The 20,200-nt window shown below is 41.4% G+C and overlaps 1 protein-coding gene across 2 annotated transcripts in view; it reads left to right on the top strand.

The window, feature by feature from the left end:
• Window positions 1-20,200, top strand: part of KIF6 (kinesin family member 6) — a 422,715-nt gene that overhangs the window by 208,369 nt on the left and 194,146 nt on the right. For both annotated transcript variants that reach the window (XM_078055376.1, XM_078055377.1), the window contains one exon: window positions 3,855-4,070. In XM_078055376.1, coding sequence (XP_077911502.1) covers window positions 3,855-4,070 — 216 coding nt within the window. The remainder of the gene's footprint in view (window positions 1-3,854; window positions 4,071-20,200) is intronic.

Raw genomic sequence — 20,200 nt, forward strand, 5'->3', positions numbered from 1 at the left:
TGACTGACCGGACACTGGGCTGACCACAGCCTCACCAGGGCCCAGAATTTGTGGCTGGTGTGTGGGTGGCACTCAAATGGTGGCTGAAAACTGACAAATGGTATTTAGCTTATGGAGAGCAGAGATTGATTTAAATGTAACTTTTTTTTTATTATTTAAAACCCAGATCTACTGCTTTAGGTTCCACTTAACAAATGTTCCCAAATTTGGAAGCAAGTGTCTATGGGTGTTCAAGATAGAATCCTCTTTGGCTCTAGGAGGCAGTGTGTTTGGGGTGCCACGAGAGCCAGCAGCCCATGGGAGCTGCCTCCAGGTACAGGCTGGGGGCTCAGACCTCAGGTTTCCCCAGCATTTCTTCAGTCTTGTTTCTCATTTTATCTGTCAAGCTTCTTGTAAAAAGATTTGACATTTTCATTGCATTTGCTGACTTTAAATGTGCACAAGAAGTTATTTCGGTCAGTTCTTATCAACAGGTATTTGTGTTCATTTTTAAAAATTACTAAAGGGCCTTTTTAGCTGTGGCTAATGTGAAAAAAAATGCATAAAAATAACCTATATGAAGGACATCCAGTAATAAAGAGGTAAAAACAAACCACACACAAGGTAGGCACACTGCCTGATGAACCCCACTCTCTAATTTTAGCTGAGTATTAGCAGACCCTCTATGCCTGATCCAAGTGAGTTTTAGCTGCTTTCTTATCCAGCCAACAACAGTAGGTTCAGCTGCGAATTCTACTCCCACACGAGGCCTTATCTGTGAGTGCTGCCCACAGGGTCACCCTGCATTCCTGTTCCTCTCTCTTACCCTATCCAGCTCCAGGGATGCTCCCAGCCCAGACCTCAGGCCTGGCCCCAGCCCCAGTCTGAGCTCTGCTTCTTTTCCAAATCTTGATCCTATTTTAGGATCTTCTCCCCTAAACACTCCTACCAACTTCTTAATCCCCTCCTGGGCTTATGAATGTGTGTGCCTATAGGAGGGATGAGATGAGATATGACAGCGAGGAACAAGTCTGGGCTTACACATGTATGTTTATTTAAACAGGAGAGTGACAGAGAGACATACATCATCTCCCTTATTGACCACCAGATCCAGGTACCACTGTTCATGTGGGGCTGCGCTGGATTCTTCACTGACTGGGAATGACCTGAGCAGCATCTCCTCCTTCTGAGACTCATGTTCAAAATGATGGTATGTAGGAGCCATGGTGAAAAGATCGCTGAACTTCAAGTTCACACCTGGATTGACATCCTCGCTCTTCCTGCATTAGCTCCACAGCTATTCAATGGAATGGTTTCCTACTCTTTAGTAGTAGGACCGTAGAGCCTGCCTTGCCAACCTCATAGTGCTGAGCAAAACCAGTAAGGTGGGGTACTGGAAAGTGCTTGGTGTGCTAGGGTGGGAGATATGACTCTGCAGACAATGGGCAAACTCAGAAGGAGGAAAAATTGCAGCTCAGATCTACTCATCACAAATCTTGTGCTCATCAAGAGCTAATAACCAAGAAAGGCTGTTGAAATTTCAAGGTTTCTCACAGCCAGGTTGGAGGATATTTTCACATCTCATTTGTAGAACCACCAAGGCGAAGACTGACAGGAGGAATGAGAAAGATCTGGTATATGAGAAAAACAGGTGGTAATACTTGAGCTCAACAAAAGACGGTAAAGCAACCAAAATGACAGCGAATGACATTGAACACTCTTCTTGGAAAGGGAGTGAAAATGGTGTCATTTCAGTGACATTATCAGTCTGAGTAAAGTTCAGACACCCCTTCGCCAAACATGTAACAGTGTGTCATTTAGGACCCCGCACAACAAAGGCCCAAGTTAAATGGAATGGGCACAGGAAGAAGACAAAGGAAAGGTGGGAAGAAGGAAGGCAGCCAAGAAGATAAATCTGTACTCTGATCATCATGAAATGTACATCAGAATGCTGCACATCTCTGGTTAAATTCTGCCAGGGCTTGTTAGAATGAGCCTTAGCTCCTTACTCCAGATCACAAGTCCCTACATGATGGAGCCCCTGCCAAGCCCCTGATTTCATTTATTATGTCTCTCTCCTGTATGTGTTAGGCTTTGGTCACAGTGTCCTTTCTGTGGTTGTTCTAACACCAGGTTTCTCAACCTTGGCACTTTCAACATTTGGAGCTGTATAATTCTCTGTTGTGGGGGCTCCCCTGTGCATTGTAGGATGTTTTGCAGCCTCTCTGGCCTCTACCCACTAGACTTAAGTAACCAACACCTGCCCCCCCCCCACTGCAGTACAACAACCAAAAATGCTTCTAGATGTGGCAAACATCCTTTGAGTGGTAAAATAGCCCCTGTTGGGAGCCACTGAGAAGGCCCTTCTCCTGAGGGTTTTAGCGCTAGCCATGAGCTCTGCTGACATACTCTTCCTCTGGCCACTGCCTCTTCATGTTCAGCTCAAATGGCAATCTCCTAAGTCTTTTGTGAGCACTCAATGTAGAGTAGCTGCTCAGTCATTCTTGACCTTTTAAAAATTAGCTATCCTTTCATCCTCTAACATTCAGTGCATGTACTTGAGATCTGACTTTCCCGAGGAGGACATCTGCTTCATGAGAGCAAGAAACTAGTCTGCCTTTTCATCATTCCATCCCTCTGCCTAGAATCATGCCTGGCACATAGTACAAGCTCCACAGCACACTGTCGAATGGGTGAGGGAATGGATATTGCCAGTGCAGTGTGTGAGCCAGTGGAAGCATCTGATGCTATGGATAATCAGTTCTGCACGAGAAGGAGTGGAAGATGTGGGCAGAGCACTGCTCTTCTCTGCCAGGCCAAGGCCCACACCCCCCTTTGGTAAGGACACATCTTTTGAGGCAAAGATTGGAAGCCACATCAGGGACTCTGAGAGAAAGAGTGATTATGCTTCTGGAAATCTCCAAGAAGTTAGAGTCAAAGCTGAAGAGGAAAATGGAAATCAAATGACCCCTATGAGACTTGCCCAAGAACAGGCATCTGAGTTGCGGTCTTCTCTCCCCACCACCTCCATATTTCCTCACTCACCATCTCTGGGGACGCTGGAGGCCTGCAATTCAGCTTGCTGCATATGCACTTGGAGCTCTGAGATTCTCAAGAGGGATTTTAGTCTTTTCTCTCAGTGATGGCAGAAATCCCTTAGAGTTCTCAGCATCTGGAGCCGGAAAGAACAGCAAAGGAGGGTGGCATGCAGTGATGTTATCGATCCTCATCAGTGCTCCCAATATATTGAAATGGCCTACCAAAAGGTGCACTGTAAAATAATGTATCTGTACTAACAGTTCACTTCTTTTCAGTTCCATTTGGGACCAAGATTTAGAGACTTTTTAAAAAAAATGACTGTAAGTCCCATTCAAATGTATGCTAAGCAAACATGTGTTGGATGTAGGAGTGCTCTGGCCAGCAAAACTGATTTGGCTGCTCTGCCAGTTGGGCGGATTCTGGTGTTCTCCCTCTCCACTCCTCCTGCTGCCTCCTGAGCGGCATCCTGGATTCAAGTCTTACTTATTCACAGATACAACCATAGCTCCTTTGCCCACTCCTACTAAGTGTTCATTTTATTTCTTGTAAACCCTTTCATAAGAATTTTGAGTCTTTACCAGTTTAAACTCAGAACATTTTAAAGACCTTTGGGTTTGCTAATTTTTCATATAATGGTGCCATATTGAAAGACCAGTTGCTTCCTAAACTGTCTATAACTAGATAAATGACTTCAAGAAGTTGAAGTCTTCTTCAGTGGTCTCTTTACCATATGACAAATAGCAAATATTGTTGGAAATATTAACCTCAATTGAAACATTAGTGTTTTGATCATTCCAACTTAGCATGAGTCACTAAATCCTTAAATCGAGTTTCAGATATTCTGGTCAATATGCTAAAGAAGGAAAAAAAGAAAGCTCAAGATGCTCTCCACTTATCCAGCATGGATAGAAGTGAATGTAGACACTCACAGAGCTCGCCCTTCCCACCTGGGAACCCTGAAGGTCTGAGGATGTTGCCATCCTCAGCAACCACACAAGTCCAGGATGTCAGCACTTTTGGGTACCAATCCAGTTTGCTCCACAGAAAAACAGGTCAGTTATATTTACTTATATATATATATAAATTATCTTAAGTATGGAAAAAATAGGCTTAAATGAGAAAACATAGGCTATCATAAATTATCCATCTATAGAAAAAGTAATAAACATGGAAATAATTATATCATTCTATTCTTCATCATTGTAATTCTTGTTGTTATTATTACTAGTATTTCTTGAGGTTTTAAAGTTGTACCAGCAGCAGCTGCAGCAGCAATAACAAAAATCCCCAAGTAAAATTTATCCTCAAAAGGAAAAAAAAGAAACAAGTCTGGCATTCCTCATGCTCCATAATGGAATTCAGCATAGCATTTTTTGGTTTTAAATATGAAGAAATGACAACTTATTTGTTATAGTTATTTTTTATAACTATCAAATCTCTTAAATACCAGTTTCCAAAATTGATGACTGAACTGAAAACAAAGTATGAATTGTCACAGAGCTCAGAGGCAGAAATAGATGGGTCCAGGGCAACAGGAGAAAAGTTAAAGTTAGAGAAAGGAACAAAACCTTTCCTCTGATAGAGGAGGGAAAGAATAAGGACAGATGTTGCATTGCCAATGTGATGACACAGTATTTATTTCTAAATCCGAATAAGCTATCTGCAGCAAAATAATTTAAAAATATTATCACAGTCTGCCTTAAAGGATAATAAACAAACAAAACTTTGTCAGATAGTAGGATTTGACTGGGTTGGATCAACTCAGAGGCACTTTCCCCACTTGTAGCTTTTGATCAGTATGTCCTCTCAGCAACTACAGAACCCTGGCTAGAGGCCCGGGTTAGTTTGTGTTATTTTCTCTTTTTGTTAGACCAGCAGAGCATGATATACAGTCATGTGATTGGTGCCTTTCTCTTGAAGACATTGAGGAATCTGAAATATGGAAGGTACTAGAACAGAGGGGTGAAAACCTTCCCTTTTTGGCAACATAGGTTGAAATTTTCTGTATAAATGTTTGTTGGGATGGGTGACCTGATATGCAGGGTTTTCTAAAGGATTTAGCTTGGGACTAATTAGAGGATGGTACTCCTCAAGAAGGACGCTTTTTAATTAATAAAGGCAAGGTCAAGAAGCCTGGAAATATACTTTGTGATATTATATCCCTTTATCTCTTAATTCAAAATCTCCTTGCTTTGAATATTTAGTTAGCAATACAGTAGAGTAAATTCAAAATCAAAGGAAACCAAAATTGCTATTTTTACCATTTATCATGGTGGCAGTAGACAGGAAAACAATTATTCCTCTCTGTGACCGTTTTCCATACAATATTCCTGTACTCAGTTATGGGTAACAGCTGGTTCTTAAAAAAAGGAGACCCTCTGGATTGGTGAATTCATTAGTTCATCCATCAATTTATTTATTCCTTTATTCATTCAACATGTATTTATTGAGTACATGCTTTGTTCCAGTACCGTGCTAATTATTACTATTATGGCTACAGCTTACATAACCTTGCATATATATCAGGTGGTATTCAAAGCTGTCTGATTGGATTAACTCATCTAATCCTTATTCTATAAGTTCTTGTTTTACCCCCATATTATACAAGAATATACAAGGACAAACACAACCTCTGATCTCAGAGCACTTAGAGACTAACAGAGAAGAGAGATTTGAACAATTAATTACAAAAGTGCACCTCTGTATTACTGATGGGGCACATACTAGGGAACCCAACCTCAAGTTAAGATCAGAAAGATCCAGAAAGGGACATGAGGAGGGGAGTGTGGCTGGAAGCAATATTGTAAGCAGAAGGAATCATTTGAATAGCTTTCGGGGTCTTTGTGGTGGAAAGGAGCATTTTAGGAGGTGGAAGGCCAGGATGGGTGGTGGGATGTGGCAGGGAGAGGCTGGGAAGACAGGTTGAATAATGTGTGCACAATAGAATGGCAGAGGACACAGAGTATGAATGACTAATTAGAAGGCCATTGTAGCATAGTGGTCCAAGCCAAAGGATGGGGATGAGAGAGAGATGGGGGGATCAGAAGCATTTAGGAGGGAGAGTGAGCAGGGCTTGGTGACTAATGGATGTTGGGGGGTAAGGGTGAGGATGGGCCCCAGGTCTCTAGGTGGCTGGTGAGGTTTTTTGTGGAGGTAAGGAACAGTGCAGCAGTTGGCATGGTTGGCTATAGAGAGCAGAGCCTGGCATCTCTAGTGATAGGAAAGGTCGCAGTCAGTACCCGTACGTTAGAACTCTGTGCTCATGATGGAAGAACTGTTCACTGGCCTTCTCCAAAGACAGACACCATTATGCCCCTGCAGAAATGGCCTCGATATCACTGCCCTGCCCCTTGCTGTGTGCCAGACCTTTTCTGTTTCTATTTTCTCTTGCCCACACCATCTCCCTTCTCATAATTCTTCTTCCCCACAGCATCTCATAATCTCTCTCCTAAGTCATAATTATAGTCAAATTTTTCAGTAACTCTTCTCCTCCCTTGATACTACTATCAAGACAAACTAGTTTTGTTTGGAAAATGAATTAAGTTCATTTGAGTAGAAAGTCGCTGAAAAAAAAATAATGGAAATTGTTTGTAAAGTCCAAGTACAAATGAGGTAAAAGAGTTTTGGAGAAGAGCCTTATAGTTGAAAGGGTTTTTGAGTTGTTTTAACTGTTGTTGGATATAGTTCTAGCAGTAACTTTAAGTAGGAGTAGGCTCACAAATGGATTGATAATGATCTAAGCATTTGGAGGAGGGACTGATGAAGGACTGATTTTATTTCTTGGCAAAACTACAGATAGGATGAAATTGCTGTGGATGAATTAGTGCTGCAAAGCAACAGGTAATGGGATAGTTTGTTACAATGTTTAAAGATCCTGGGAGCTGATTAGGCTTTTATTATTGCATTATTTTATACAAGAAGCTTGTGTAAACCAAGCCAAATACAAAAAAAAAATTAATAAGCATGTTGTTTTGAAAGATTTCTGCCTTATGTAGGTGTCAATTTCTATTAACCATCCACTGGGCTGCGTTCAATGCAGAAAGCAAGTAGATTTGACCTTGTCCAGTCTGAGGCTGCTGGGAAGCTGTCCCCGCTCTGGTGACCCTCCTCCTTCCCTTCACCCCCACTTCATGCTGAAAAAATGACTTCTTTCAAATTTCTTGTACTAAAAGAAAATGAAACTAAATTCATGGTTCACTAGAGAGCCCCACACAGTCATTGTGCAAGCAGCCTGCCAAGGCAGAGGAAGGAAGGTTAGGGGCTTTGGGGCTTCTTGGTTTTTTTGGAGGTTAAATGTCTGTTTTGGTTTCATTGAAGCAACGAGAGGGATTGTTCAGCTCTACATTTTGAAAAGAGTCATATGGTTCTCTTTAAAATAGCAGGACTTTGATAGTTTGGTTTTCTTGTTTGTTTTTTTTCGGGTTTTTGTCATTGTTTACTTGTTTAGTTCTCTGTGTGTTCCAGATAGTCACCTGGAACCAGTCAGTATTCCAAAAGCCCCTGATGATTCACCACATCCTTTAACTGAGATGCTAACAGAACCCACTTATCACAGGTGATGCCACTGGTATTTTATTTATTTATTTATTTATTATGTTATGTTAGTCACATACAGTACAGTACATCATTAGTTGTTTTGTAGTGTTCCATGATTCATTGTTTGCGGATAACACCCAGTGCTCCATGCTCCTTAATACCCATCACCAGGCTAACCCATCCCCCAACTCCCCCCAGAACCCTCAGTTTGTTTCCTGGAGTCCAGAGTCTCTCATGGTTCATCTCCCCCTCTAATTTCTCCCCCTTCACTTTTCCCTTCCTTCTCCTAATGTCCTCCATGCTATTCCTTATGTTCCACACATACGTGAAACCGTATGATAATTGACTTTCTCTGCTTGACTTATTTCACTTAGCATAATCTCCTCCAGTTCCATCCATGTTGATGCAAAAGTTGGGTATTCATCCTTTCTGATGGCTGAGCAATATTCCATTGTATAGATGGACCACATCTTCTTTATCCATTCGTCTGTTGAAGGGCATCTCGGCTCTTTCCTCAAAAAGTTAAAAATAGAGCTACCCTATGACCCAGCAATTGCACTACTGGGCATTTACCCCAAAGATACAGATGTAGTGAAAAGAAGGGCCACATGCACCCCAATGTTCATGGCAGCAACGTCCACAATAGCCAAACTGTTGAAAGAGCCACTGGCATTTTAAAAGGTAAATTGAAAGCCAAAGCCACAGTCTGGAGGCTCCAGGCTCTTTTCTCTTATTCACTCCTAAGAATGTATTGAATCCCCACTATGTGCACAGAAGGTCCAAGGGTAGGGGTGGTAGGGGGCACCAACAGAAACTGAGAAATGGTCTTTGCCCCTGGGAGCTTACATTTAAATAGCAGAGGCTGGCTTGGTACCCAAAGAGTAGAGAATAAAGTAACAAGTGCTATATACGCAGGAACTAGAAGAAATGCTGTGGGAAGTCAAAGGAGAAGGCAGGGATTTTAATAAGTGGATTGGGAAAGCATTACAAAGCAAGTGACATGGAAGTTAGGTCTCAAAGGATCGGTAGAATTTGGATAAAGATGGAGGGAAGAACATTCTATTACATTCCAGATTTAAAGAATATTATGAGTAAAGGCTTGGGAACAGGAAAGCAAGGGAAAATATGTAGAGTTGGCAAGGGTACTTGTTTAGCTGGGGTCTTAGAGAAGTACAGGAAGTCTGAAGACATAAGGCTAGAAAAATGAGTGGGAAATTGTTGGGATGGCTTCTTCAGGGAGAGGGAGTAGAGGAATAGATGGGAATGTCCCCTTTTAACTTTATATGCTTTCATGTTGTTTTAATTTCTTGCACTTAATTTCTTGAATGCCTCGCCAGGGAATTGCCTTCATTGGGTTGCAGGGAACCACCAAGACAGAGGGGGCATGGTGATAGCTGTGCTCTGGGAAGGTATTTGTGGAAGAAATCTTTAGAGTATCTTGGAGATGAGATGCCTGGAGATGTGAGTAAATGGTTTAGGAAATAAAATAGTCCAAGGTGGGAGTGATGGAAACAGAGAAGAGGCAAGGAGCATGAAGAGATATAACGGAGGGAGCCCACAACAGTTCTCCATGGCATAAACAACTCTTTCTTCTCCCTCTTCCTGGTTTTCCCAGTTCTTCTGGCACTGAGGATGCAGCTACGGCAAGGCCAGGAGAACAGGGAACCTGGAGCTTCTCTGGCATGCTGCATCAAACCTGGAGTCCATTCTTTGAGTTTGCTTTACCCATGCTTAAAGGATTGCTCTCTGGACCAAAAGCTACTGTTACATTATCCACTAAGTTGAAAAGAAGAGCTCAAAGAGAAATCAATAGAGCAAAACTCATCCATAAAACCAGAGAAAAAGAATAGAGATTAGGTTTTCTAAGATCCTTTCCAACTTGCTTTGTTGTAAGCCTCAGGCATAAAGGTTCACCTCTTGCTTTTCAAACCTCTCATGATCCATCTTACCCTCTCTTTTTGGAACTGACCACACTTTTGTCCTTGCATTTCCCTTTGAATGCAATTAAAGAGACAGTCAGTAAATGGATCATTGCCTTCTCTTTAGCTCCATGGCTAATCTCACTTCTGCAGGGCATAATATTGAGGTTACTCTGAGCACTACCTCTGAGAAATGCATCTTTGCATCCCTCCTATTTGAAGGGTCCCTAGATTGGATGAAATGAATAAATGATGTCCAAAAAAGAGAAAAAGGAGAGAGAGAAACTGAGAACAGATCTCTGCTTTAGGTTTAAAATCAAGGCTTACTCCCATTTCCATTTATTTTATCTGATAATCTTTGTGATTCCAAAAAGGTCTCCAAATCTAAAAAGTGAACAAACAAATAAGAGTCAATGTGTTTTCTAGAGGAAAGCAGCATGGCCCTAGATGGGACTCAACTTCTGACATTCAGTTAGATTCAATAGACACCCATGAGCTCCCATGTGCCTTTATCTATCTATCTATCATCTATCTATCTATTATCTATCTATCTATCTATCTATCTATCTATCTATCTATCTATCTATCTTGGAAGTCATCATCTATGAGCATCTCAGGAATTTTTAATCTAGTCAGGGAGATAAGTAGGTAGATAGAGCTGTCTTTTAGTATGATGAAAATGTTCAAAAAAGGGGCCTGGAGACTTGAGGATTCCTCAAAAATTGTAGCCTAGTCAACCATCAGTTCCATATTATTTGGGGAAACGGTTTTGTCAGGAAGGAGAACACAGATTCTGAATATGGCTAGGAATCAAAGAACTAGAGGTATCAAAGAAGCAGTGTCCTATTGCCTATGGACATTAAAATTGCTGGGTTAGGTATGTAGAGGAAGACCATGGCCTGATACCCAAGTGCTCAGTAAAATGACTAAAGCAGAGGACTGCTGATGGCAGTAGGGAGGAGATGGTAGAAGAAGCTGTAGCCAGTTGAAATGAGCCTGAATGGGGAAAAGGTTTGCCTACATTATATTGTTTGCTTTGTGTTTATTTCCATTAGCATGAGTGAGTATTATTCTAGAATCACCAAGAGAAAACAGGTAAAATGCAGGCCAACATCCTCATTTCCCTACTTGGTTGTAGGAAGATTCTTTTTTTTTTAATATCTTATTTATTTATTTGACAGAGGGAGACACAGCAAGAGAGGGAACACAAGCAGGGGGAGTGGGAGAGGGAGAAGCAGGCTTCCCACGGAGCAGGGAGCTCAATGCAGGGGTCGATCCCAGCACCCTGGGATCATGACCTGAGCCGAAGGCAGATGCTTAACGACTGAGCCACCCAGGTGCCCCGGAATATTCTTATTCTGAGATAATGCCATCTTTCTCACCTTGCCCTGAAGTATGGGGTGAAAGGCTTTATTTCTATTCCATTATGTTAATAGAGTAGATAGAATATTGCCTCCTCAACAAATTGATTCTTCTAATAGGAGGGATACCCTCAAATCTCCTTCAAAACTTGCTGCAAGAAGGGACAGCACTCAGGTCTGGTAGAGGACCCAAACAAAACAGTCGTGGAAGACCCGTTGCCCAAAGTGATGTATGCAACAGAAAGTTAGCAATGGTTCTGGGCATGGGAACCCTATCTTTTGGCTCTAGGATAAAGGATCATAAATATGAAGATTAGGTCAGAACACAGGTCATTTTCATTTTATTAAACATTGCATTCAAAAATTAATTTTTCAGCTGATTATTTAGAGCTCAGGTTTCATTCTCCCATATACAGGGAGGTTGGGTTTCCTGGGAAGCAAAGTCTCAGCCAGATGTTTATTAGAGAGGGCCCTTGGGACCAACAGCTGTGGAAGGGAAAGGAAAGATGCAGGACTTGGCAGACAGAGAGGCTGAGCTGTGATAGAGTCCTGACAAAGGCCTCAGGGGCTCTGGCACTGAGCAAGTCCTTTGGAGTTGTCCCAAGTTGAGGCAATGGGACAGGGCTTTTCTACATTAAGAATGATCAGTCACTGGGTGTGGGCCTGCCCATGGAAGAGGCAAGGCTTTGAATGAGGCAGTTTTCTTCAGCTGAGAAAATCTCCAAAGAGGGTTGACAACTGAGGACTTGCTGCTAATGTACTCTTAGGAGGTGGAGGAATAAGTCCTTCATTCTTGTTTTTCACCCTAAATTTTATTTTCCTCAGCCCCCAGCCCCCACCTCTGGTAATCACCAATCTATTCTCTGTATCTATGAGTTGTTTTGTTTTGTTTTTTTTTTAGATTCCACATATAAGAGAGATCCTACAGTATCTGTCTTTCTCTGGTCTGAATTATTTCACTAAGCATAATGCCCTTGAAGTCAGCCCATCCATGTTATCACAAGTGGCAAAACTTAATTCTTTTTTGTAATTGAATAATATACATATGTGTCTCACAGTTTCTTTATCCATTCATCAAATGACTAGGTCATTTCCATATCTTGGCATTGTAAATAATGCTGCAATGAACACAGAGATGCATATATCTTTTTAAGTTAGTATTTTCCTTTTCTTTGGCTCAATACCTAGAAGTGGAATTGCTGGACCATATGGTAGTTCTATTTTTAGTTTTTTGAGGAACCTCTATACTGTCTCCCATAGTAGCTGCACCAATTTACATTCCCACCAACAGTGCACGGGGGTCCCTTTTCTCTACATTCTTGCCAACACTTGTTATTTCTTGTCTTTTTGATAATAGCCAATATCACAAATGTAAGGTGATATCTCATTATGCTTTTGATTTGCATTTCCCTTATGATTAAAGATGTTGAGCATCGTGCTTGCTTCGGCAGCACATATACTAAAGATGTTGAGCATCTTTTCATGTGCCTGTTGACCCTCTGTGTGTCTTCTTTGGAAAAACATCTATTCAGATCTTCTGCCCATTATTAATTGGATTGTTGGGGTTTTTTTGTTGTTTTGTTTAGTTTTGCTTTTGAGTTGTATGGGTTCTTTATATTTTGGATATTAGCCCGTTGTCACATATATGATTTGTAAATATCTTCTCCCATTCAGTAGGTTTCCTTTTCATTTTGTCGATTGTTTCCTTTGCTGTGCAGAAACTTTTCAGTATGATGTAGTCCTACTTGTTTATTTTTGCTTTTGATGTCAGATTCATAAATTCTTACTGCCTTCTAGGAGTTTTATGGTTTTAGGTCTTACGTTCAAATCTTTAATCCATTTTGAGTTAATTTTTGTGTACATTGTAAGATAGTGGCCCAGTTTCATTCTACTGCATGTAGCTATCCAGTTTTCCCAGCACCATTTGTTAAAAAGACTGTCCTTTACTCATTGCATATTCTTGTCTCCTTTGTCATTAATTAATTGGCCATGTATGTATGGGTTTGTTTCTGGGATCTTTATTCTGTTCCATTGATCTGTATGTCTGTTTTTATGCTGATACCACATTGTTTTAATTATTATAGCTTTGTAATAGCTATAATAGTTTTAATTATTATAGCAGTGTGAAATTGGGGAGCACAATGCCTCCAGCTTTGTTTTCCTTTCTTTAATATTGCTTTTGCTATTGTCTGTGTGTGTGTGTGTGTATGTGTGCATGTGTGTGTGTGCAATTCCATAAATTTTATGACTGCTTATTTTTTTATTTTTTATTTAAATTCAATTAGGCAACATATAGTACATCATTAGTTTCATATATAGAGTTCAATAATTCATTAGTTACATATAACACCCAGTGGTCATCACATCACGTGCTGTCCTTAATGCCCATTACGCAATTACCCCACCCCCCCACCCACGTCCCCTCCAGCAGCTCTCAGTTAATTTCCTATAGTTAAGAGTCTCTCATGGTTTTTCTCCCTTTCTGATGACTTCCCATTCAGTTTTCCCCCGCTTCCTCTATGATCCTCTGCACTGTTTCTTATATTCCACATATAAGTTTAACCGTATGATAATTGCCTTTCTCTGAATGACTTATTTCTCTCAGCATAATACCCTCTAGTTCCATCCATGTCAATGTAAATGGTAAGTATTCATCCTTTCTGATGGCTGAGCAATATTCCATTGTATATATATATACCACATCTTCCTTATCCATTCATCTGTCAATGGACACCTCACCTCTTTCCACAGTTTGGCTATTGTAGACATTGCTGCTATAAACATTGGGGTTCAGGTGCCCCTTTGGATCAATACATTTGTATCTTTGGGGTAAACACCTAGTAGTGCAATTTCTGGGTCATAGGGTAGCTCTATTTTTAATGTCTTGAGGAACCTCCATACTATTTTCCAGAGTGGCTATACCAGCTTGCATTCCCACCAACGGTATAAGAGAGTTCCCCTTTCTCCACATCCTTGCTAACATTTGTTGTTTCCTGACTTGTTAATTTTAGCCATTCTGACTGGTGTAAGGTGGTATCTCATTGTGGTTATTTTTTTTTAAATTTTTTTTATTATGTTATGTTAATCACCATACATTACATCATTAGTTTTTGATGTAGTGTTCCATGATTCATTATTTGCGTATAACACCCAGTTCTCCATGCAGAACGTGTCCTCTTTAATACCCATCACCAGACTAACCCATCCCCCACCCCCTCCCTTCTAGAACCCTCAGTTTGTTTTTCAGAGTCCATAGTCTCTCATGGTTCATCTCCCCCTCCGACTTCCCCCACCTTCATTCTTCCCCTCCTGCTATCTTCTTCTTCTTCTTCTTTTTTCTTTTTTAACACATAATGTATTATTTGTTTCAGAGGTACAGATCTGTGATTCAACAGTCTTGCACAATTCACAGTGCTCACCATAGCACATACCCTCCCCAATGTCTATCACCCAGCCGCTCCATCCCCCCCACCCCCCACCACTCCAGCAACCCTCAGTGTGTTTCCTGAGATTAAGAATTCCTCATATCAGTGAGGTCATATGATACATGTCTTTCTCTGATTGACTTATTTCGCTCAGCATATCATTGTGGTTTTGATTTGTATTTCCCTGATGACAAGTTATGTGGAGCATTTTTTCGTGTGTCTGTTGGCCATTTCTTTGTCTTCTTTGGAGAAATGTCTGTTCATATCTTCTGCCCATTTCTTGACTGGATTATTTGTTTTCTGGGTGTTGAGTCTGATAAGTTCTTTTTAGATCTTGGATATGGTGAACCCTTTATCTGATATGTCATTTGTAAATATCTTCTCCCATTCCATAGGCTGCCTTTTAGTTTTGTTGACTGTTTCCTTTGCTGGGCAGAAGCTTTTTATCTTGATGAAGTCTATTTATTTCTTTGAACAATTTCATTGGAATTTTGATATGGATTGCATTGAATCTGTAGATTGCTTTGAGTAGCATAAACATTTTAACAATGTTGATTCTTCTAGTCCTTGAACACAGAATATCTTCCCATTTATTTGTGTGTTCTTCAATTTCTTTCATTAATGTCTTGTAGCTTTCTATATATAGGTCTTTTACCTCCTTGGCTAAATTTATTTCTAGATGTTTTATTCTTGAAGTCCTTCATTCTTTTTTTTTTTTAAAGATTTTATTTTAGTTGACAGAGAGAGAGAGACACAGCGAGAGAGGGAACACAAGCAGGGGGAGTGGGAGAGGGAGAAGCAGGCTCCCCATGGAGCAGGGAGCCCGATGCGGGGCTCGATCCCAGGACCCCGGGATCATGACCTGAGCCGAAGGCAGACACTTAACAACTGAGCCACCCAGGCGCCCCGAAGTCCTTCATTCTTGAAGGGGTATCTGGAAAGCACATCACAGTATCCACCACAGGTAGTAAGTTTTCCAGGATATCCAAAATACAAATGCAGTGCTTAATTTAGCTGAATTATGTTACTTATAGCTCATAATGTCACTCTATAGTAATATGACTCATAAATCTGAATAAATATAAAAATTGTGTTATCCAGTCACTACTTTTAGCATTGTTTTCATGATAAAATATATTCTGCCTTCCTACTTGGGATGTCAAGAACACATGCCCTTTCACTCTGGCAGCAGAGGAACAAAAGCATGCTCTCTCGAATTCTTAATCTCAGGAAACAAACTCAGGGTTGCTGGAGTGGGGGGTGGGGTGGGAGGGATGGGGTAACTGGGTGATAGACACTGGGGAGGGTATGTGCTCTGGTAAGCGCTGTGAATTGTGCAAGACTGTTGAATCTCGGATCTGTACCTCTGAAACAAATAATGCAATATATGTTAAGGAAAAAAAAAAAAGAAGATAGCAGGAGGGGAAGAATGAAGGGGGGGAAATCGGAGGGAGAGATGAACCATGAGAGACGATGGACTCTGAAAAACAAACTGAGGGTTCTAGAGGGGAGGGGGGTGGGAGGATGGGTTAGCCTGGTGATGGGTATTGAGGAGGGCACGTTCTGCATGGAGCACTGGGTGTTATGCACAAACAATGAATCATGGAACACTACATCTAAAACTAATGATGTAATGTATGGGGATTAACATAACAAAAAATTTTTTTAAAAAAGATCAAACATTCAGATAATAAAAAAAAAGCATGCTCTCTCTCTCTCTCTCTCTCTCTCTCTCACACACACACACACACACGTGTGCACACACACATATCCATGCAAAGTCTTGCCCAGACTTTGGCAATAAAACATTACTTTTTTACCAATTGTGTATTTGCTTTATAAAACACCTGAAGTACTGTGCTATTCTAGATGATGTGGAGAATATAAGGTATTCTACTACAGAGGCTCTGGGAAACATGAAGGACTATTCTTAGCTGCAGGAGCAGTGGCTCTTATTAATTAATTCATTTAATAAACATTGAATTGAAGCTATGTACCAGTTATTACGCTAGGTGAATAAGCCCCAGTACCTGTTAAAGGGTTTACAATCTAGAAGAGGACCTGTAGTGAATATGCAACAGAGAGTGCCATGGGACATGGAAGAGGAATGGTCCACTCTTGTATGGTAGGTTTAGGAAAACTTGTATGGAAGAAGTGGTACTTGAACAAAATCTTCAAAAGGTAATCACATTTATGTCTGGAAAAATGAACAGAGGAGGGAAGCAAAAGACAGAGTGCCTTGGAAACTTCTCAAGCAACAGTATGGAGGTGTGGAATATGGTATGTTTGTGATGGTTCAAGTCTTTGGTTTGGCCAGACTGTAAGGTTTGTGTGGATAGGATTGTGTTTACCGAGAACTAAAGGTGAAGAAAGCGAGCTCATGAGAAGCTTAAAAGCCATGCTTCTAAATTTAGAACTTAATTGTCCTGGCAGTTAGGAGCCATTATAGCTTTAAAAAAAAAAAAAAAGATTTTTATTTATTTATTTGAGAGAGAGAGAGAGCATGAGTGGAGGGGAGGAGCAGAAGGAAAGGGAGAAGCAGGCTCCCCACCAAGTGGGGAACCTGATGTGGGGCTTGATCCCAGGATCTGGGATCACAACCTGAGCCGAAGGCAGAAGCTTAACCAACTGAGTCACCCTGGTGCCCCCATTATAGCTTTTTAATAGGAGAGTAACATGATCATATTTCTGTTAAAGAAAGATCATTGATAGCAATGTGCTGAGTAACTAGAAACTAGGGGGAAGGTAGAATGGATAATGTTGTAGTATTAACCAAGGTCAGAAATGATAAGAGCCTGGATCAAACCAGCCACGGTAGGGATTGAAAAGATGAGAAAAGTGTTAGGGGTACATAGGAAGGAGAACTGACTGTGACTGGTTGGAATAGGGGTGAGATGAACAATCTGAGATGACTCCCAGGTTACCGAGACCATGAGCCATGAAGGGAAGCATGTCTGGAAGGAGGGTTTATTCATTTAATTATGGATATGTTGAGAAGGAGTATGAAATGGGAGTGTCTAAGCTAGTAAATACACAGCTTCAGGGCTCAAGGCAAGGGGTTAGAGACATGGATCACTGACCTATAGCCATGAGAGTAGATTAAGTGATCCAGTGAGATGGGTAGAAAGGAAAAAGAGGACAAAAGGACCAAAGGCAGAACACTTAGGATTCCCAATATTAATGGGGTGGGCTGAAGCAGAAGAACCAGCAAAGCAGAACTGTGAACGGCAAGAGAGGGTCAAGAGAGAGTGAGATCTCAGAAGCCCCACCAGAGGTTGTATTCCAAGGAGCTGGATGTGGTTAACAGTGTTGGATGTCGCGGAGTGGTCAAGTTAGATGAGAACTGCACAGTCGATTGGATTTGGATGGGAAGTGATCAGTGTCTTTTGCCAAAGCAATTTCAAAGAGTGAGGGAGCAGAAAGCTCACTGTACCAGATTGAAGAGTGGGAAGAGAGGAAGTGAGGCAGAAATAGTCACAGAGATCATTGGAAGTGAAAGAATTTTGAGGCTAGCATTGTTAAATGGAGTTTCTTTGTGGGTGTTGAAGTCATTTAGGATATTGGCAGGAAATGGGGCGGAAAGGGAAACTGTGAGCCAGGAGCCCAAGTTCTGCTCAGGGTAGCTGGGTGGTTTGTTCATTCTTTGGACCAATATATACCTTAAGTTGCAGCATCAGAGAGAGTGGGTAGCAGCACCAAATGGCACAAATCTCAGAGGAGGAAAGATTTGGGCCTTGATGTTAAAAATAGTGATTTTGAAATGGTACTGTTGACTCAGAAAAAGGCCACACTGTCTCTGGCCCTTCCAGTATTTACACTACAGGAGAATGAACATCCTCCACTTGAGAGGGCTCCAGATAAGTCAGTATCCTTGAAGGAAATGTCAGATTTCACTAAAGAGAAAGAGCTGAAGGGGGTATTCCATATAAAAATGGTGAGCATGTGGGAGAGCTTAATTAACAATGAATGTGGGGTCCAGAGAGCAGAGTAGGACAGGTTCTCAGGGAGGCCAGCAGTGGAAGGAGGAATGGGTGGAATGACACTGAGGTAGGGCACGGAAGTAAAGAATAAGTGAGATGACAGTTGCCTGCAGGGGCTTGCATTTTGTGGGTGGCCAAAGATGATAGGGATAGAAGTCATGGTAGGACTGATTATCCTTGAGGCTACAGGCCTGGGAAGTATGGCAGATTCAGTCTCTTACTGGTTTTTAAATGATACGCTTCTGATGATTTCCTTTGACATGAACTCTTCGTGGATGATGTTTTGAAATGCGGGTGAGGGGAAAGATCAGCTGGCTTCTGGAACATTCCACTTCCAGTGAAATATGCAGGACCCTGTGAGCTTAGGACAAAGGTACAGCATGGGAAAGCTTGGAAAGGTACTGGAAATTCTCTGGTAGAGTTTTCCTCACATTGTGGGGAGCAGTTTGTATGTCTCCCACGTGTTCTTCTCTTGCTGGTTGATTCCAGCAGTAGCAGCCCCTCTCCTAGTTGATGGGGACACTCGCATTAGTGGTAGTTTTGTGGCTTTGTAGATATGGGTCATTCCTAAGTCAGATACTTAGAATTTTGGTATTGCGTTTCCTAAATTGTAAGCTCCTAAGGAGGTCTTGTGCTCAGAGGCCTCCTCAGAGCCCCCTCTGGAGGTAACACAGAGACACTAAAGAAAGAGAAATAGAATTGAATCAAGGAGATTCTTTTTCTGGTCTGCTTGATTTGGGTCAGGCACAGAGCTGAGAATCTTTAAACCTCCTATCTGACAAAGTTAACTCTGTCATTTCCCTCTGGCCATCACGTAATCAGACTTCCTCCTGCGATGAGAGACAATAATTGCACTGAGCTACAGCATTTGCCTTGACCATGGAGTTTGAGAATTCATCAGCGCTTCCTTTTTCAAATATGATTTTCTGGGATTTATACCAACAAAGACGAAAATAGTTTCTGTCACTATGTTCAGCAGGAAATGTATTTTGGAAACATGATAGATGAACCCTGACTTTCTTTGTAGCATAAGACGTGATCTTTGTAAAACATCTATCAATTGCTCTGACAACCCAAGCCAGAATTTACCGCTCTGCTCTTACTACAGTTAAGTTCAGCTGGTTTTCATGTTTATGGTTGTGTCATTGATATTTACTACAATCAGTATATATGTTGAGGGGTGGAGCAGGTATGGCTACAAAGACCACCTGGGAAACAACGAGCCTTTCTCCACTGTACACGTGAAGTTTGTCTTTTGATTAGACCCTGAGTCATCGTTTGAAAAGCTTTTTGTCACCTGTTACTCTACCTCTTAACCTCCCTCAGCCAGAAAGCTTTGCGCAGAAATACTAACTACTTCACTCCCTCTAGCTGCATTTCAGGAGGATCTTCCAGTTCCCTAATTTCTAGTGATACTTCTGTGACTCTGGTAAGTTCTTTGTTTTCAATTATTCTACTTCATTTTGATGAAGAGATTTCTTGGGACTCCTACAGCAATCCATTTTCTGAATATCTTGAACCTCATAAACTTGTGTTGAGTACTGTCCCAAAACTAATAGAAGAGGTGTGCTTCTGGCTGGGATTATCAGATTTAAGGATAAATAATGCATGACGTTTTAGTGTAAATAGCATCCCAAATAGTGAATGGGACCCACTTATACTAAAACATAAAGTTTGGTGTTTATCTTACGTTCAGATGTCACTGGGCAATCTTGTATTTTACCTGACAATGCTACCCCTGGCCCTTTTCTTTGTTGTGATGTTTCCTTGGTACGGGGGTTCCCAGACAGCCTTTAAGGAACTGCTCCAGAAGAGGAATAGGGGGTCTGTGTGGGTCCATTGGCTTGCGGGACTGCTGCAGGGTTCTTGTATTGGTGGGGTGTGGGGGCATGGGGGGAGGTGGAGTTGATCTTCTAGCACCAAACACTGCAGTTTTTTATTCTTTGTCCTATAGCTATCTC

Source organism: Halichoerus grypus, chromosome 9 (assembly GCF_964656455.1).
Source record: "Halichoerus grypus chromosome 9, mHalGry1.hap1.1, whole genome shotgun sequence".
NCBI lineage: Eukaryota > Metazoa > Chordata > Mammalia > Carnivora > Phocidae > Halichoerus > Halichoerus grypus.